The 19,994-nt window shown below is 39.4% G+C and overlaps 1 protein-coding gene across 2 annotated transcripts in view; it reads left to right on the top strand.

Annotated features, from left to right (window-relative positions):
• Positions 1–19,710, top strand: part of gnao1a (guanine nucleotide binding protein (G protein), alpha activating activity polypeptide O, a) — a 120,436-nt gene extending 100,726 nt beyond the window's left edge. Inside the window, exons 7-8 of one of the 2 annotated variants that reach the window (XM_042495737.1) lie at positions 17,496–17,649; positions 19,041–19,710. In XM_042495737.1, the coding sequence (XP_042351671.1) occupies positions 17,496–17,649; positions 19,041–19,228 (342 nt within the window). In that variant the 3' untranslated portion in view covers positions 19,229–19,710. Of the gene's footprint in view, positions 1–3,679; positions 3,834–7,881; positions 11,241–17,495; positions 17,650–19,040 lie in introns of those variants that run through there. The other variant, XM_042495736.1, reaches the window with a different exon arrangement.
• The last annotated feature ends 284 nt before the right edge of the window (positions 19,711–19,994 follow it).

Genomic DNA, 19,994 nt, shown 5'->3' with positions numbered 1-19,994 from the left:
CTCTAATTGAGACAGGCCTTTGTTTTTCGGCCCACAGCTTCATACAGCTGCTCTGAATCAGCTCTCAATCTATTCAATATAATTCAAACAACTTTATTAATCCCACTAGGGGCGATTAGTTAAGAGAGGCATGTTAAACTACAAAACAAGAACACACACAAAAACACGCATAGCAGCATTCACAACATAGAACCAGGCAAGTGCCCCAGGAGCCAGGTAACCGGGATAACTGGGATTTGGTACATTTCTGATGGTACTGACTACATCCTGCATATACAATCTATTGTCAGAACAATCCCAACTTTTAGTTGAGTTTTTTGGTCTCCCAACAACCAACATTTTGATACAAAATCTGTAAGTAACAATTCTGCCTTTTTATTTATTTATTTATTTATTTATTTATTTTTATTTTGAGAAATCAGAATGAAACACTCCACTGTTCAAGACCCACCGATATCCTGTCATTTGCAGGACTTGTATGATATGATCATTTATCACCAGATTAATGAGGTGACAGAACAGGGCGCTGTTTTTCTGGAGGTTTTCAAGGTTTTTTTGTCCTTTTTTAAAGGACAAATGAAGAAGTAAAAGGCCGCCTGCGTTACGTTTTAATTGCATGTATTTATGTAGGACTGTAAGTGCTGTATGGACACAAACACAAAGACATGCAGTACAACACAAACCACTTTCACTTCGTAATTCCACTCTTTCTACTGAGGAACTGCTTGCATTGTGTTTTTGTGTGCCTCTCCTTGTCTTGTGTCTGCGAGAACACAGACAAAACGACAACTGCTCTGAGTGAACACTGTCTGGATAAAGTCCCGTCCTCCTGCCTCTTAACACTTACTTTTCAGCACTGGGGGTGTGTACATGTGTACTGTGTGTGCGTCCGGGGGTGTCACAAAGGAAGTGGGACGTGGGTGGGTGAGCGGGTCCCTTGCATTTTCTGTTCCTGCTCTAAGCTCCGCCCTGCAGCACCTCTGGCTCCTTCCACTCCTCCTGTCACTGTCGCCATCGACTGTCCTCTCTAACCAATCAGCAGTCAGATCTTCTGCAGATGCTCCACCCACAGACAGGTATGAAACCTCCCGATAAGTTGATACACTTATCCATGAGTTGAAAGCAGTGCCTCTTTCTCTCTGTGAACCTAGGAACTGTATCGTGTATGTGTGCGTGTGTGTCTTTGCACAGCTTTGTTTTCATTTAATCAAATGTTTTATTGCATGATATTTATCTGCTTATGTCTTTGTCTGTGTGATCACTTCAATATTTCTCTAAATTTTTGTTCCATTGTAACACGTCTTTGACTCTATTGTGTGTCAGGCTGCATTGTAGAGTTACGGTGTTTTAAACTATCGGTTTGAATTTATGCAAAACAGCCAACTTGTATTGCATTAGTAATAAGCATTAAGATAAAATCATGAACATAAAATGATGCAGTTTAAAATTGGACTAGCAGAGCCACTGGTGTCTGACGGGTCGTGATCTGAGCCCGGCTACATGATGAAGATCAAATTTTAGAAAAGTTTGGAAGGCAAAGAGCGGTGCACATCTTGTTTGTTTACTGAAAAATTCAGGAGTTTTTTTGCGGCGATGAGACAAGAGTGCGCCTCACAAGAAAACTGTGTCAAAGTGGCAACATTTTGGATTTGAAGCTATAAAAAAAAAGGTTTTGTTACTATGCGCAAACAGCATGGTGCACCGTTTTGAGCCGACGCCATGTTTCTACTTATTCCTGTCGCTCACTTTGGACAGATGTGAGCTGTAATGGACAAGAAAAGGCTGATTGAGGATCAAAGATATCTCTTTATTTGAAAAGTTTCTGCTAACTGACCATCGCTAATAACGAACCACTTCCTGTTGGCTGAATTGCATATCATTAAACAGTAAATATCACAATATAAAATCTGTATTTTTTCTTAAATAGCAAGTACTTATTGATCTTTTAAATGGATACATCTTGAGTCTGATCCTGTGTGCACAGCTGATAGGTATGGCATATTTAATGGATTAAGTGTTGATAGAGAGTTCAGATTTTACGCGGTGCTACGCAATAGTCGATGGGGACACTGACTCACTATGTTCCATTTGGAAACAGCTGCTGAGCAAAGTGCGACACCTAACGGTAAAAGTTGGTATACCGATCCTGCGTTTGACTTAATGTCAAGCTGGTTAAACCATTTTTACACCGGCTGAACTCTACTGCATTGGTCATATCTACAGTAATATGCCACTTTTCCAGTTCTTTCTTTCTCTCTCTCTCTCTCTCTCTCTCTGGTTGGTTGATGGGCCATCAGTCAACCTTTCCTCCCTCCCCTGTCCTTAACAAGGCAATAAGGGATCACAACCAGAGAGAAACTGCTTTCAACTCATTTTTAAAAAGAATCAGAATCTTTGTTTTCATCATTAGGCACTTTTTTTTTTTTTTTTGCTGTATGGATAGGTGTCTTGAATAAAACGGTCAATTTGCTTTTCACCTTCTAGAGATTTATTAGCAAACAGAGCAGTAAATCTGAGAAAATTAGTCAAAGGAGACTGATTTATTAAGCATTTTTGCACTCTAGTACTGTTATCTGCTCAATCTAGAGAGTCAAAAATCCCTTGATCTACTCACATTAAGTGCCTAACGATGAAAAAATATAAAAAAAAATTTGATCTACAGTGTATTAATCATAGCTTTTTGAAGTTCCCATGCTTTGTTTTTCTGCATTTCATATACTGATTTAACATTGTATAAATATATGCCTTAAATCTTGTTTATGAGCTAGCATTTGATCTTTTTATACCCTGTGGAGTTTCCATTGTAAACACTATTTTTGGTGTAGTTTACATCACACGTTTCTCACCCAAATGCAGCCTAAGAAACGTGCTTACATTTCTACATCAGGAAATATTTGCGAAGCTATTTCAAGTGTACATTGTTCACATCCGCCTGTTTTGTCTTCTCCTCCTTCGTTTGTTCGCTGTAACCTTCATAATTCGTTACCTCCCCGAATTGTTGCTGCTTTGTGCAGATTACATAAACCTCTGCTCACGGTGAGCAGGTTATGTCCTCAAGCACATGCTGCAAAATACCAAATAACTCGAAACAGAGACCACCTTTTCAAAGCATTGCTCTGCAGTGCCCCCAGTGGTCAGAAACTCCACAGGGTCCCTTTAAGATATCACTTATTCAAGGTTGTGTACTACAGTTGAAGCAGGCAGTGGCTCACTGCTTAAAAGCTAGAAATGCATGGCTTTGTTTAACTCTACTGCGACATCCAGCTTACTAACCATTTCTTTCACTGATGTGTTGACACACACACACACACACACACACACAAACACACACAAACACACTCGACATGCAGCAGGAAATGCTGTGTTCATAGACAAGAGGAACTCCTTTGTACTTCTGTTTCTCATTTTTTATTTACTTAATTCCTCTTTGTGTTTCAATGGTGTGTGTGTGTGTGCGCGCGCGCGGTTGCGTACGTGCACCTGTGCAGTATGCTTGTTCTTGATTTGGCTGCTTATGCGCTTGAGTGTGCATGTGTTTCCTGAACACAATTGCACATGTTCTGTTTGATTGATTTTGTGTGTGTGTGTGTGTGTGTGTGTGTGTGTATTAATGTATTATAATTATGCAGAAGAGTGTATCTTAAAGCCCATTCAACCCCTGCTAATTTCTCCTCTACAGAATCGCATGCACGAGTCTCTCAAGCTGTTTGATTCCATCTGTAACAACAAGTGGTTTAAGGACACGTCCATAATCCTCTTTCTGAACAAGAAGGACCTCTTTGAAAGAAAGATCGTCAAGTCACCACTGTCCATCTGCTTCCCTGAGTACACAGGTACATTTGCATACACATGACAGATATATTGCTTTACTAGTTTAAACTACATGCAGTATAATTGTGTAGACACTAGGAGGCACTGTGGCTGCTGAGGTAGAACAACTGCACCAAGTATTAACATGAAGCCCAGCTCCTAAAATCTGTAAACATAGATACACATAGGATAGTCCAGCATGCTTTATATCTGGGTCACTAGTTTTTTTACAACATATAAATATATTTCTTTTCATGAATATGTCTGAGTTGATCTCAGTGATCAGTGGACAGAATTAACATGTCATTCTGAAGTCGTCAAATACTGCTGTTTTTGCAATGCTTTCGGCGTCAGATCCTGACAGCAAAAGCCACATTTCGCGTGAAACGCCAAAGGACGTCATCAGCTGAAAATGCGTCCCGACAGAACTGTTCACGTTGTTTTTATATGCTGCCACACTGTAAAAACAAAACATTTGTTTTAACTTAAAAAATTGGGTCTGTGCTGCCTTAAATTTTTAAGTTTAATTAATTTGATAAAAGAAGTTGAGTCATTAAATAATTACCTCAGCTTGTTCTTTTCAAATTTAGTCCATTTGTATTTTTTAAGGCAGCCCTGACACTAGCGAGTTTAATTTTACAGTGCAGACACGGCAGAATGATATGCCGACGGTTGGTGTCAGTTGCAAATGTGGCCTGACGGAACCTGTTGCGTCTGCATGATACTAATCTGGATGGCGTCAGGTTGAAACGCTGCCAGATTTGCATCATATGAAGATCACGAGAGTCCCTATAAGACGGACAAGAAGAGCAGTGTACGGGTGTAACAAACCCTGGACTTTCATGTTAGAGTCCAGTGTGTGTGTCCATGTGCTTTTGTTGATGTCCAGACATTAGTTGCCATGTGCTTGTGTTGTCTAAACATAACCACATGCATCAACCCACCATGTGCATTTGTTGACGTTACTGTATAGCGCTACCCCGAAACGTCAATGACAGATGCAAAAAGAGACGTGAAGTATAATATGTAAACATAGAAATCCATTGCTAGGTGGTAACATTTGACGACTTGGCATGAAAATGTGTTGGGAATTACTCACTAAAAAATGAAACATGCTCTCTCTCAAACCCAATGTTCTCTTTTTTGCCAAAAAAAAAAAAAATCCTCCATTTTCTTTATTAGATTGTGCGGTGCAATTTGTGCTACAGTTATGTTCCAACCATCAAAACTTGAAGTAGTGTTTGTCAAATTTTTCCAAATGACAACTGAGCTGCAGGCTGCTCTTTGGGAGAAGCTAGATGTTCTAGATGTGCTCGATATTGCTGCTCATGGCTTCCCTTCTAAATTACAATCATAATGGTAACAACTAAAGTACTTGTGCCTCCTGTAGTTTTATTTTTATGAGTTAGAGCTGGGCAAAAAATCTTCATTGTTTTTACAATATTGGAGATCATTTTTAGCAGCTCTCTAGCGTCCTCTTGAGTCATGTTTATGGGTGTGTCGGTACAGCTGGAGATATCGCTTTCAGCAGACATCAACACGTCTCCTTTCATAGAGCAAAACAATGGACAGTCACTCAAAACTTTGTCAAAAAACAAGCCGTAGCGGACTGCCAGGCTGTAGAGTTTACACTATGAAAGATTTGTGGTCAAATGTATCCCAGAACACCTCGGCAAGTGGTTTGAGTGATCGGATCTCAGTGTGTTTTGGTGGTTGATGTGACTCCGTGGCAGTGATAGCCGTGGCCAGAGGCATTATGTTTTCGGGTTGTTCGTCCATCACATACTCAATATGTGATTCGATTTCTCAAAGGCATACAACTGTGAGGCGCTTATTTTAGTTTACATTTGTATTTAACACTGTCCACCTGTTATAATGCACGTTAATACACGGTATAAACGGGGCCAGCACGAACTTAGTAAAATCTGAATGCTGGTTTTGTCATTACTTCACCTCTTAAAACTCCTCATAATGCTTCATCAGCAAACACAAACTTGCACATTCTTGCACATTATTGTGTGCAATCTTTATTCATTCCTTTTTTCTCCTAGATGGAACCATTAGATTCACTATGAGATAGCTAGAGCTATCATCAAATCAATTTATATATAAGTCTCCAGCCCTGTGTTGAGTGGAACATAAACCAACTGGCTAAATCATTCAATGTGCGCATATTAACTATCGATTTGCATCGTGGGTCAATCCTGGCCTTTATTTTAGCAGCAACAGTTCTCTGCATTTCTAAATAAGAAGCTTTTTGGTGAAATCCTTGGGGAAAGATAAATGAGATGAGTATGGCAGAGTATTCATAGCGTGTGAAAGAGTTCAGTTGTTTGTAAAAACTGCAATTGCTCTGATGAAAGTTATTTTGCGTACAAAAGGTTGTGAGAGGGAGGATGAATGGAGATGAGCGTAAATAGACAGAATGGGAAATAAAAGAGTGAAAGCGACAGAAAAGAGCCAACAAGCTCAGACCGTGCAACAAAGCAAAGATGAGAGTCAGAGAAGTAAATGAGTGAAACAGTGAATGAAATCAGGCGTGTTACCATGAGTCCAGAGGAGAAGAGCTCGAGTGCGCTGGATACAAGAGAAAATGAGTGATAAGACAACACAGGCAAACAATAGAACGTGAGAAAGCCAGAGAGAGCGAGAGTGTGAGAAAATGAGCAAAAAAAATAGACAAAGCGAGACTGTGGGAAAGCAAGATGGAGAGAGACCAAAACAGCTAGACTGTGAGAAAGAAAGAATTAGGATTCCAAACCTGTTTCCTCTCCTCTCTTCATCCTTTTACATGGCCAGACTTGGTGCCTGTTCTGATGAAACAGAGAGACAAACCACAATGCTGCTAATGGACTAGAGCCAAGTAGATGCTGGTGACATTTTGAGCAAAAATTACTCCAATCGCTGAGATCGGACTCATTCCAGCAACATTAAAACACATTTTGATTAAATCCGCTGCATGTCAAATGCTTGCATTACAAGCAGAACTAACTCTCACAGTTAATAATGCACTTGAACTAAAAGGACATACAGTAGATTTACTGTAGACAGCTGTGAAATGAATCAGTATACAGCATGAATAATGGCTCACTCCTTTGGCTCTAGGGCAGTGATACTCAAGTTACGGCCCACAGGCCAACTGGGAATTGTTTTTGTACTTTTAGTATACATAAGGTGCCAGAGTCTATAAAACAGCATCAAAATAGAGCTTATTTATCCTGTTACCCGAGGTCCTAGCTAAGCCCCTAATGTGCCAAAATCCTAGAAACATCCTAAAATCCATGAAATGTCCTAAAATCCTAGCAGTGTCCTAAAGTCCTAGAAATGTCCTAAAAGCTGAGAATTGTTCTAAAATCCCAGAAATATCCAAAATCCTGGACACCTCCTAATATCCTTGTAATGTCCTAAAATCCTAGAAACCTCCTAAAGTGTCTGAAAATTGTAGACACATCCTAAAATCCTAGAAATATCGAAAAATCCTAGAAACAACCAAACATCTGAGAAATGTCTTAAAATCCTGGAAACATCCTTAAGTCCAGAAATGTCCTAAAATCATAGAAATATCCTGAAATCATAGAAACGTCCTGAAATCATAGAAACGTCCTGAAATCGTAGAAACGTCCTGAAATCGTAGAAACATGTACGGGGCTGCTGTGACTGGCCCCTGGCTTCCTGTCATTTTGCAAAAGTTTTCTCCAAGCAAAGCAAGTTGAGCATCCCTGCTCTCAGACCTCATATCTGCCACTGGCAGACTTTGCCAACAATACCAAGATCCAACATTTTCCGTCACATTTCATTTGTCAGTTCAAAATCACCCATTTTGTGTGGAAAAAGTTGTCCATGTATCATATTTATTAAAGCTTGGCAAGCAGTAAGCACAGCCCTCCGAACACCTCAGCAGAAAGTGTGCTGAGCTGGAAAGTCAAAGGTTATGTTTTCATAAAGTATCAGAAAATAGTGCTGATGCGAGAAATGTGGGACTGATATAAAAGTCCAGATGAAAACAGCTTCTCAGCCTTCACCTGACTCCCACTGTACGTCATCTCTCTCTCTGTGTGCCTCTCTCCTCAGGTCCAGACACTTATCTGGAGGGAATCGACTACATCAAGGGTCAGTACGAGAGCAAGAACAAGTCACCCAGCAAAGAGGTGTACTCCCATGTGACCTGCGCCACAGACACCAACAACATCCAGTTTGTCTTTGATGCCGTCACTGATGTCATCATAGCGAATAACTTGCGAGGGTGTGGTCTGTACTGATGATTGTGTTGATGGATGGATGGATGTTTGACTTGTGTTAACCTTTGCGGTACCAGTTGCGTCAACGTGGCCCGTGTCAGTTAGGACCATACCGCGTCACCGTGAGGCTGGCCACTGGTCCATCCTGATTCTTAACTAATGAACTGATTGGCTGAGTGGTTGATTTGTTGGTTGAGACTTTTTTTAATGTATTTTTTTCTGCTTCTTCCTAAAGAAGAACCAAATCCCAGATACTTTGTGGCTTTAGTCGAAACTCTGAAACTTTTTTGTACTTAAAGTTGTGCCGAAGAACTAGATAGATTGCCGCGTAACTGCAGGGCACCAGCACTCCACAAAAATAGTATGATAGGAATCACTCCTTTACCCCAAAGTATTTCTAATCGTTTTAATTGAAATATGAGTTTTCACTCTTTTTTGCCTTCGACTTGTGCCTTAGACACATGTATGTTGTTTGAGTACATGTTCAGTTCACTCTCAGTTTACATAAGACGGATGTTCTCAAGATTTTATAATGTGCATGAGATATTAAACTGTTTATAGGATTATGACCAACTGCTTAATCATCCGCAGAAAAAATGCAGTTATAAATATATATATATTTGCAGCAAAATTGCTTTTGTGCACTACTCTCTTGTTATTTTATATGTTGCATAATTTGTTTTATTTCGTTTTCTTACGGCAGTCCTTTTCTGTTATACGTGGAGCACCGCAGAGTGTCTGAGTGCTTTGTTGCACCAAGCTGTGCTCTGTTAACTATTGAGCTCCAAAACAGTCAGCACTTAATGAGAAGAACATAATGACTAAGTCATCACATGCATAAATACACCAGAAAAGATAAAGCAATCGTTGTGAAACTCTGCGATAAAATCTAACTAATTACTATAAGGTATATGTTCCATTTACAGTAGTATTTTTTTAATAATTGTGTAGCAGTTGTTGAGCCTGCAAAGACGCTTGGCCCATGGCGGGAGAGAGGTCGCTGAAATACAAATATATCTTTAGAAAAGTGAAATTTCAAGATAAAAATTATGAAATAGAATTATTTTTTTAACCCCTACAGAAAGACATGACTGGCCACAACATACCACCTTGAGAACGTCACTTAGACCCAAGTCTTCCACTATATCGACTGGTCTGCAGTCAGAGTCCACCTGTTTAGCAGCACCGTCGTTAACTTCTTTGATTTAGTTTCATCCAGTCTTTTGCCGTCGTTGACGATGCAGCTGCCCGCTGACATCAGTCTGATTAGCTGCACCTGCGACTTCAAGACTGCTTAGGGACCCCAGTATGCAGAAATTTCAAATACAGCAGGACAAAATAAGACATTTATGCTGCATGCCAAAAAAAAAACTAATGGTTTTTGCCCAAAACTTTGTGGGAATATATAAAGTGGGCGTGTCTGTAATGGGGAGACTCATGGGTACCCACAGAACCCATTTTCATTCAGATATTTAGAGGTCAGAGGTCAGCTTTGGTGCGTAATTAAGCCCCCTTCACTAGAAGCTAGTATGACATGGTTGGTACCACTGGATTCCTCAGGTCTTCATATGATATCATCATCATCACTCTAGCTTTAAAACTCGAACCTGTACAGCCCCTCAAAGACAGGAATGTCAGCCAGGATGGCCGCCATTAAGCGGTTATGTGATTGACGCGTGAACACTTACAGCCCTGATTAACTTATATTAGTGATTGGTTCTGTTTCGCCATAATTCAGATTTCTTTTTCCTCTCCTGCGGTCATATCTTACTTAAACAATGCTACACTGCGTCCAGATCAACAGTGTTACCGCTCTCTTTCATCCGTATCCACGAGCTTTCAGGAAACGTTCATAAATACCATAGAAATGTGCGCAGAGTACAGACAGAAGTCTTGTTATGTAATGTTGAGCATAAATGAGCTCTTAGTGTTTTGGCCTTGGATGCATTTCATTTTGTAGTAAATTTGTTTTTGGTCCCTTTAGAATACTGTGATTGAAATTGTACTTTTGATCAAAGTTGCTAAATGTAAGCAGTACAATTTCTTTTTTACTTTTTACTTAAATGTATGGTTTAAATTTGAATTTATAGCGAGGAGGTTGCTGGTTTTTTTTAACAGCCATTGCACTTCATCCCTGTCGATGTCACCTCTGGTTATATTTTGGGATTGATATTCCTGGCTCTCATATTGCAGCTATAAAATCACTTTAAATGAAGAACTACAAGACTTAGTGCTCTGACTCAAGCAGACTGTTCCCAGATACTTCTTCAGAGAGAGCATTGATTTTATAGGGCCCTGGGGCCACATCCAGTGCAGGGCTGCACACTGTAATATCCCTTCTGTCCCCTTCTCTGCCTTAATAAGCCAGAGGTGAGCTCTGAACAATTGTGTGCTGGTGAGTACATACAGTCCTCCGAGACTTCAATGTCAACCTTGTGACCATTGTTTTAGCCCCGATGTTTCACTTTCTGCCGAGCAAGTTTCATTTCTGCTGGATGCTCGTCGTCCCAGAGCTGCTGTGTCGATTGTGTGGTGTAATGTTGTGCACAGCTTAGCTAAAATGAAAAGTGTTGTATGCACTTTGTGGGAACTGTTAAGATTTGAGCCTTGACATTAAAGTCAAAGGCTGGATTTATACCACAAGCTTCAAGTGACCCAGTTCTAAATTCTTCCTGTCATGTGGCACAGATCACACACGTGGCATAAACGTGCAAGCAGGGAAAAGGACATGAAATCAGAAATTCTCAGTTTGGTTTCAGGCCTCAATCAAATGTGGAAAAAAATCTGACATGATTCAAGTGTCTGTAAATGAGTGTGTAGTCTAAGCAGCCAGGTCAGATATCTCCTGGCATTGCGAGTCGTATGTAATTAAAAGGTGCATTTTAATGAAAACAGAAAAAAGAACAATGGAGGACGAGTGCTCAAGCCGGTGGTCAAAAGCAGAGGTTACCTGTTTTTTTATGTCTTTGGGGCAAAGAAACTTTTAGGGCGAAAAATAAAGGGCTTGTATAAGAACAAACATGTTTAAAAGGACATTTCAATTTTCGTCTATGCGCGTATGTAGTTTTAAGCGTAAGCAAAGTTTAAGCAGGTGTAAATGCTGATATCAGATTTAATCACTTTAACCCTTTAAGACCTTAGCAAATTGCTTTGATTTCTTTCAAAAACATGGGGGGAAAAGGCGATGACCAACTTGACGAGAAATGTCCCACAAATTCCAAGATGTTAGTAAAAGGTGATGAAGAAAATGGCCTAAAAATTAGTTTTAAAAAGAGGGGAGGATTGCCGGATTATCAAAAATTTGTGGGGACAAATCTTTGGAAAAATACAAACAGAATCATTGTTGTTATTTATTTAAAATTATATTACAGAAAAAAAACATATTTTTAATTTTCTGCACTGATATCAGGTCATTTTCTTTCTTTTTTTTTAAACTTTTTTGCTTATTTTGAAGTCATTTTTTTGTCTTTTTAATTGTTTCATTCTATTTTTGGGGCCATGAGTTGTCTCATTTTGAAAGACATCAAGCCAATTTGCTCAGGTTTCAAAGGGTTGAAGAGGAGATGTAAGCAGGCAGTCAAAAAATAAAAAATAAAAAATCAAATATAGGCAACAAACGAGGATTGGGCATCAAGAGTTTTAGTGTAAATCCAGCAAAAGAGATGCATATAATGCCAGCAAAACCTCCTCCCTCTGTCTTTGTGAGCAACAGTTTACGGCAGCATATAAAGGCAGAGCTTTGTTTGTCTGTGGGACTGAGCTGAGTGTGTGTGCAGCTTTACTGCTTATGAGTGCTCTCTGGCAGCAGAGGGAGAGAGCTGCTTTATTTATTTATGAGCAGGGCATTTGCTTTATTCCGCTCTTCCCTCCAAACTCCAACGGCGAAGGCAACGTCTCCACCCTCCGCTTAGAGCTTCTCTAACAGGTAGCTGACGTCACCAGCTCTTCCTATCACGCATCTGTGCCAACTTTTCCTAATTAGAGAGCTGCCCGAGGCTGTTGATTAGGATGCTCTGTGTGTGTGTGTGTGTGTGTGTGTGTGTGTGTGTGTGCGTGCGTGCGTGCGTGCATGTTACCTATTGTATATCGCTACCTACATGTGTGTCTGTTCATAGTACAGGAAAGGTCAGTGTGTGTGTGTGTGTGTGTGTGTGTGTGTGTGTGTGTGTGTGTGTGTGTGTGTGTGTGTGTGTGTGTGTGTGTGTGTTGTGTGAGAGACAACATCAGCCCATGGGGGGGTAGTGGTGGAGTCAGTATCTGTGGATTAATTACCCAGAAGGCACCTGTCTACCCTTTCCACACACAGGCCTTCTACACACACACACACACACACACACACACACACACACACACTGAAGAAACAAACACACCCGAGGGACTTGAAAATGTCACCTCACTTGCCTGCGCCAAATAATGCCTCCATATCCAACCAAAGAGCCTTAAAACGCTTTTGGTTCTGCTGATAAACCTGAAGGCTTTTTTAATAATCTTCTGATTACTTTAATTACATAATGTGGAATTATTGAAAACAAATGACTGAAATCTACATAAAAACATCGAAAATGTTTGTCCTGAATAGGGATGACGATGGTTAACCATCATTCAGTTCACCGTTGAGAATATTTTTTGATGCAGGACTATAGGTTAACCCTGTAACGCCTGAATCGACGTCAGTTTTTCTGTGCTGCGTTCAGACGCCTTTCACAACCATTTAAACAGAGAAAATTGGTTTGATTTTTTTAATAAACACGTGAGAAAAGATGAGCAACTTGGCAAAAAAAAATGTACAGCAAATTGCAAAATAAATAAAAGTAAATAATTTGAAATATTAACTGGGGTCATTGGATATTATTGAAAAAATAGGGAAACATATCCAGGAAATATATTTATGATACATTTTTTTGGCACTTGAAGGCAATTTTTGTTTGTTTTGGTATGGGATTTTATGGGGTTGGGGTTTTTTTTTCATATTTTCAGGTCAGAAATAAGTAAAAGCTAAAACTTCTACTTATTTCTTGCCAATTTTTTGGGCCATTTCTTGTTAAGTTTCTCACTACTTTCACCACCAGTACCAACATGCTCAAGTTTCAGTGGGTTCATTATGCTACTCTTCAGTTTACTGCAGTGCTCGCCACCTGGGTCCGGTGGGAGCTTGCAGCGTCACTCATTCGGTCATTACAGCTGGTAAGCCGCCCCGACCCAACAGCTTTTAAAACATGCTGCTTATCCCCAGCTCTTTCCGGCCCAATTTTGAATTACAAATTCCCTTTAACATTGTATATTTGTTATCACTGTTCGCTCTGTTGGCAGCGTCAGCGGGGTTGGTGGTGCTGACAAAGTAAACAATGTTAAAGTGGTTTTTGTGGCTCAAAATGAAGCCGCTTACAAATTGTGGCATTTTTTCTCTTCACTTCCAACAATTATCAGTGGTTACATTGTACAACCCAGTTTTATTTGTAATTTGCATAAAGTCAACCAAATATTCACAGAGACATTCTGAGCATCTGTGCTTAAAGCCTACATTTTGGATGTTATTTTATGTAGAGTATACAGAAAAGACAAAATAGGCTATTCTTGTCATTTTAAACTTTGCACTATATTAGAATTGTGACCTTAAACGGTGATATTACAAGATTTTTTTCCATCCGCCCGAGTGCCCTGCCACTGTAAACGGGTGTTTAATTCAGCATTTGAAGTATGAATAATTTTGTTAAACATCATCCTCACTTAATTCAGGGCAGGACATGGAGACACCCCTCGACTAAATAGTTTTTTTTAATACCCTCACGTTCCTATTTTTATGCATGAAAGCCTAAAGAGGAGCCAGCAGTAGACATGAGCTGCAGAACAATAGGCTGGTGAAATTTTTATCCACAGTGGGTTAGCAAGCTCCAGTTCACATTCAGCTTTAAAGGACGTGCCTGCATTTGTGTTTGCCCTCAAGGTGGCAGCGGCACCGTTACTGTTCAAGCTTTGTCTTCCAACATCTTTCAGGCCTGTGTTATCCTCAGGCAGCACAGAAACTAACCATGTTTCTGCTGCGCAGGCTTCACAGCTGTATCAGATGCATTTAAAAGTGAATTTAAAGGATCGTAGCTGTGTTTTTGCATATTTAAATCAATTTCTAACAACCACATACAGTATAATGTAGATAATAATGTAGTCAAAGTTGAACTTCGCCCTGTGAACATTTGCATTTGGTAATTATCTTCAATAAAAACGAGTATACTAGTGTACCGCAGGGAGGGAAGTAAAGGCAGAAACAGCCACTGTGAGATGTCAGATGAAGAGCTGCAGACAACAGGCTCTTACTGCACCTCTGCAAACAGCTCACCTCCAACAGGTACACTTTTTTACCTGTGTGATAGATAAACATACACACATTTTAAAAAAAAATCACATCATCATTTAAAACAAGCCTTCATCAGTCTCAGATACATCCCCAAGTGGGTAGCCCTGTTCATGTTATGGAAATGCAATTGTGTCCTTTCAAAATAAACTTCTGTATTCACAGGACACATAGGTTTCGTCACCAAAAGTATTTGGTTAGGTTTAAAGACAAATATCATGATCTGGGTTAAAATAAGTGTTTTTCACGTAATTTAACTGTTAATGAGCATGAAACGTAAAACTACGTAACCACCAGGTCCTCTGGGCGAAAGTTCTGTGTTTGTTTTACCCACTCAGCACCCTGCCCTCCGGTCCAATGTGACATTTTTCGCTCTTCATACCACATCATTACTGCAGATGGGCTTACATTGGAGTAAGTTCAATGCCAGGAGCGTCTCAAATATATCAGCACAACCATTTCTTTGAATATGGTATAAAAGTGTGGAATCAGATTGAAGAAAAGAGGAGAGGCACTTGATTTACGCGTGCTTCACCTTCGGTAGATTGAACTCTCATGTCATCGATGAGGGACAAACACATAAGTTCAAGTTTGTTGTCATAAGCATTGAAAAAAATACATCGTGCATTCAGTGCAATGAAATGCATTATGTCTTGGCTCTCTCTCAGCCCTTATAAATAATACAATAAATAAAAGTACATAACATGAGAATTAAAAAAATGGCAGCAAATAATAAATCAGAAATAATCCACAGCATCTATATCTCATGAAATGAGAAAACTGTAGTCGTACAAGAGCAAAAAAAAAAGTGTCCCGCTTCATAGAGGATCTTTTGATTTCCTCTCATTGTGTTTGTTACTGAAACCTACCTAAACCCCCCCCGTCTCTCTCTCTGTCTCCACGGCTCAAATAGCTCTAAAGCTTTTAGTGGTTTATAAAGTGAAGTTAGAATTTATGCTTCCTAAGCCAGGAACTACGAGCAGATCAGTGTGTGTGTGTGTGTGTGTGTGTGTGTCTGCACTTTTCACAACCTGTCCCATTTCCTGATGAATCACCAATAAACCCCAAACAACTAGTGAGAAATGACATCAGCAGGCGACGCAGAGAGGATAGTGGCTAACATAGTTTATGTCCCAGCGATAAATAAGGCTCCTAGAAGCTGCAGTGAAGGAGAGACTTGTGGGTAATGTAGTGTGAGGCCATGCTTGAGAGTTTTTTTCGTTGTTTGTTTTTTAGGTGGCTGGCTCTGATGTAAATAATACAGTTAGTGGTATCTCCGAAATCCCACAATAGCACCTAAAAGATTCTAAAGTTTAGCGCCAAACGATGTTATGATCGTCCTGTGGTGTCTTTTTGCTGACGTATTCATGCTTTTTTTAGACGTAGAATTTTGCCTGTAAATGCTTTTTGGGCTGTTGTCATTAAGGGCTGATACAGATACCGATTATTAGTACTTAATGTCACTGAAAAACGATATTTAGAACCGATCTGCATTTACATTAAAAATGTAAATATTTCAGACAATATTCAGATTTTGGAATATGACAAACTCCAACATAAAACTTTGTTTAAATATCTTTAGTAAACGTTTAATCAAAACTGAAATTTTCAACATCACATACAGCAACTTCCCAGCAACTTTTTTTTTTATAAAGTTTTATATGTAAATAAAATTAAAAAATAAATGAATAAAAATAGCTCCCTGAGGTTTTACAAAGTAATCGTTCCTCCCATGCTGACCTTCCCTTTACATGTGCTGCAGGCTGCCTTCAGTGCTGATGCTTGAGTGTAATACACACTTTTTCATTGAGTAATTTTGTCGACAATCAACTAAAACACTGATTCAGATAATTGGTAAAATGCCAAACATCGGCCCTGATTATCGTCCAGGCTGATAACCTGTCGACCCCTAGTTACCGTGCGTCCACGTGATACAATGATAACTTGAGCCTGTGCAGGGAGGTCCTGCTCTGCTGCTGGACTGGGAGCGGATTTAAGAAGTCTCGGCTCACATGACCGTATGAACTCGTGCAGAATTAAGAAAGCAGACCGAGCTGCTAAAAGTCAGTGTATTCATCACGCCCATGCAGCTTTTTAAGCCTTAAACCGTCCAATGTCCGCGCCATTTAACCCTTCTTCTCAATATCAACCAACACCTGTCTATAGTGTACAAATCACCTACAGCAAAATCTACAAAGCTGTTAATTTCGTATGTGCGTGTGTGTGTGTGTGTGAGAGAGAGAGAGTGTGTGTGGTGTATTTTAGTAAGCACTGTAAGTAAAATATATCTGCTGTATCTCCCTCACTGCTGTGATAATTTATTGAAAAATGTATTTATACATAAGAGAAACATCAATAAAGCACCACGTGAGTAACATGATTTGTGTGATTTTTTTTTCTGACCAAATTATTTTGTGTCTGTCCTGTTTGTATTTGCATCTCCAGAATATTTAAATAGAAATACTGACAATGTCTGTTAAATTTTTTTTATTTTTTCCACTTCCTGCCTCTCACTTTGTGTTTTCCGTAAACTGTAATTATTTATTGTAAATGTTTGTTGTTGTTGTTGTCTTTGTCTGACTGCAGAATGTTGCACTCAGTGTATTTAAAGATTTATGAGCAATAATTGTACAGAAAATGTTTTATCTCCCCTGACGTCTGTATCTGCACTTTTCTCCTGTCTCATTGCTCTTCGGAAATGTGAACAAAAAGGCAACTTGACAAGAATTGTCTTGCAAATTGCAAGATTTTGTAGATTTTGACATTTTTACTTCAAATCTATGGAAAATTTCCAGAACATTATGGTTCCTATTATGATAATTACAAATTTAGGATTACGTTCTAATGCTAATTTTACGTCAAGTTTTAACTCAAGACTTTACGATGTTATTTTTATTTGTCTCCCATTTAGATTGATGGTAACTTTAACTTTTCTTTCTCTCCTCTTCTCTTTTTGCCATCTCTCTCCCCTTTCTCCTCTCCTCCTCTTCTTTCTCATCCGTTTAATCCATTTTAATCTCATCCTTCTTTATTTATTCCACTTTTTTTCCATCTTTCCCCTTCATATCTTTCTGCATCTCTTCTCTCCTCCTCTGCAGAATCGCATGCACGAGTCTCTGATGCTCTTCGACTCGATCTGCAACAACAAGTTCTTTATCGACACCTCCATCATCCTCTTCCTCAACAAGAAGGATCTGTTTGCAGAGAAGATCAAGAAGTCTGCACTCAGCATCTGCTTCCCCGAATACACAGGTAAAAAAAAAAAAGAAGAGAGAATTGTCAGTTTTCCTGAGAGCATTTTTGAGAAACAGCAGCTCTCAAAACACATAAGCAGAACTTGACAGGTGCACAAAATTGATTTCTTCGAGAACACAAAAAGCTGCAAACCAGTGAAGCTCAATCCAATTACATCGGACAGAAAAAGCCTGATATACCCGAAATTGACTGATCAATTTGCTTGGGTGTAAAATGAGAGAAACACAACAAAAGCACAGCTGTACCGTTTTAGCTTTGCTCAAATTACTGAGGAAAGAGGTTTACAGGGCTGTTCATTTGTGTACTGGAGCAAAACAGGACCACCATCACATAGAAGCCTTGAAAACGAATCTGAATCTTAAGAATGAATCTTTATTTAAAGGTCCACTGTGCAGCATGTTGGGACATATACGGGCAGAAATGGAACGTAAACTGATAAAAATGTTTTCTTTAGTGTAAAAATCACCTGAAAATAAGAATCGTGTTTTTGTGACCTTAAAATGAGCCATTAATCTCTACATAGAGAGCAGCTCCTCGTCTACGGAGATTTCCATGTTTCTACGGTAGCCCAGAAAGGACAAACCAAACACTGGCTCTAGATAGGGCCATTTGCATTCCCGCATGGGCCATTGTTAACATTTAGATGCCCCTCTGCAATGAGAACGTCTGAAAAGCACTGATTATTTTTCCCTTTTTTTTTCCTCTCTTTTTTTTAAAATATGAAACTGCTCTATTCAGTTTTTAATCACTCGGTCCATTTGTTTTGTAGAGGAAGATTCACCTGCAGATATTTCTAGCTACTGATCTGAATTTTTTGGACTTTTCTTGGTTTTCAGGACATTTCTCAGATTTTAGGAGATTTATCGAATTTTATTACGTTTCTCTGATTTAAAGAACATTTCCTGGATTTCAGGACATTTCTCAGATTTTAGGACATTTCTCGAATATTAGGACATTTCTCAGATTTTAGGAAGTTTCCAAGATTTTAAGACATTTTTAAGACTTTAGGACATTTCAAGAATTTTGGGACATTTCTGTGGGAACGAAACATCTTCCAACGGCACATTTTTTGATGAACAAGCTCTATATTATGTTGCTGTTTTATGCACTGTGGCACTTTATTTATACTAAAAGTGCAAAAGCAATTACCGTGTGAATCATTTTGATTTATCATGAATTAGAAAATGATTGGGGGATCACCTCTCACCCTATCAGAGGCTACATTTGGCCCGCGGGCCATACATTGAGTGCCACTGCTACACAGTAAGTGGCAGGGGTGAATTTTATAAAATCGGACGTTGTGCGGTACAGATCAGTGCAGTAAATGCCACTCATCTGACCGCTCTGCGTTGAGAATTGTCATCTTTGATTTTCTCTTGTCTCTCCAGGACCCAATACCTATGAGGACGCAGCAGCCTACATCCAAGCACAGTTCGAGAGCAAGAACCGCTCTCCAAATAAGGAAATCTACTGTCACATGACCTGCGCCACGGATACAGGAAACATCCAGGTGGTGTTCGACGCCGTGACCGACATCATCATCGCCAACAACCTCCGAGGGTGTGGCTTGTACTGAGCACGCCCGCACACCCCTGTAACGTCCTCCTCCCTTTGTCCCCTTCTTCTCTCTCATCCCTCCTCTCCTCCTCCTCCTCCTCCTCCTCCTCCTCCTCCTCGCTCCTGTTCCTTTGACACTGCTGTGGAAATGTTGAATGGTGATGATGACGCTGATGATTTTGCTGATTATTTAAAGAAAAAAGAAAGAAAATGCAACTAGGTACATATTAATAATGAGGATTATTAAAAAAAAAACAATAGGCATACGTATATATAAATATATATATATATAATGTTTTTAGTTCTTGTCTCTTCTCTTCTCGCTCTGACTTCTCCTCCTGATGTTCTTTGGCCCGCTGCCAAGCAAAACAAATTTGTTTTAGTCGAAAACACAAAACCCTGCAGCCTTGAAAACTTCTTGAACAAAGTCAATGAAAGCCTCCGTCCCCGTCCTCCTGTCCTTTTCTTTCTCAGACATGTCTCCTTATTAACAAAAACAAAACCTGTACTTTATTGTTGATTTTTTTTATTATTATTACTATGAATATGACTTCCGTTTTATTTTTGTTGATCGTGTGTATATTTATTACGAGTATCAGTCTGTACACTGATTTTTATTCACACTTTGTCTCACCTTGACACCTTTTATGTGTCTTTTTTTTCCTTTTTTTTTTGCTATAGTAGTGTTTTTGTAATAACAATTTTTTTTCGGAAAAATGGGAAAATGCCGAAAGCAAAAAAAAAAAAAAAAAAAAAAAACAGCAGACGGGTCAGCGGAAACCTTA

The sequence above is a fragment of the Plectropomus leopardus genome, chromosome 11 (genome assembly GCF_008729295.1).
Source record: "Plectropomus leopardus isolate mb chromosome 11, YSFRI_Pleo_2.0, whole genome shotgun sequence".
NCBI lineage: Eukaryota > Metazoa > Chordata > Actinopteri > Perciformes > Serranidae > Plectropomus > Plectropomus leopardus.
Note: the sequence above shows the minus strand (reverse complement) of the source record. Positions and strands in the feature narration are given on the sequence as shown.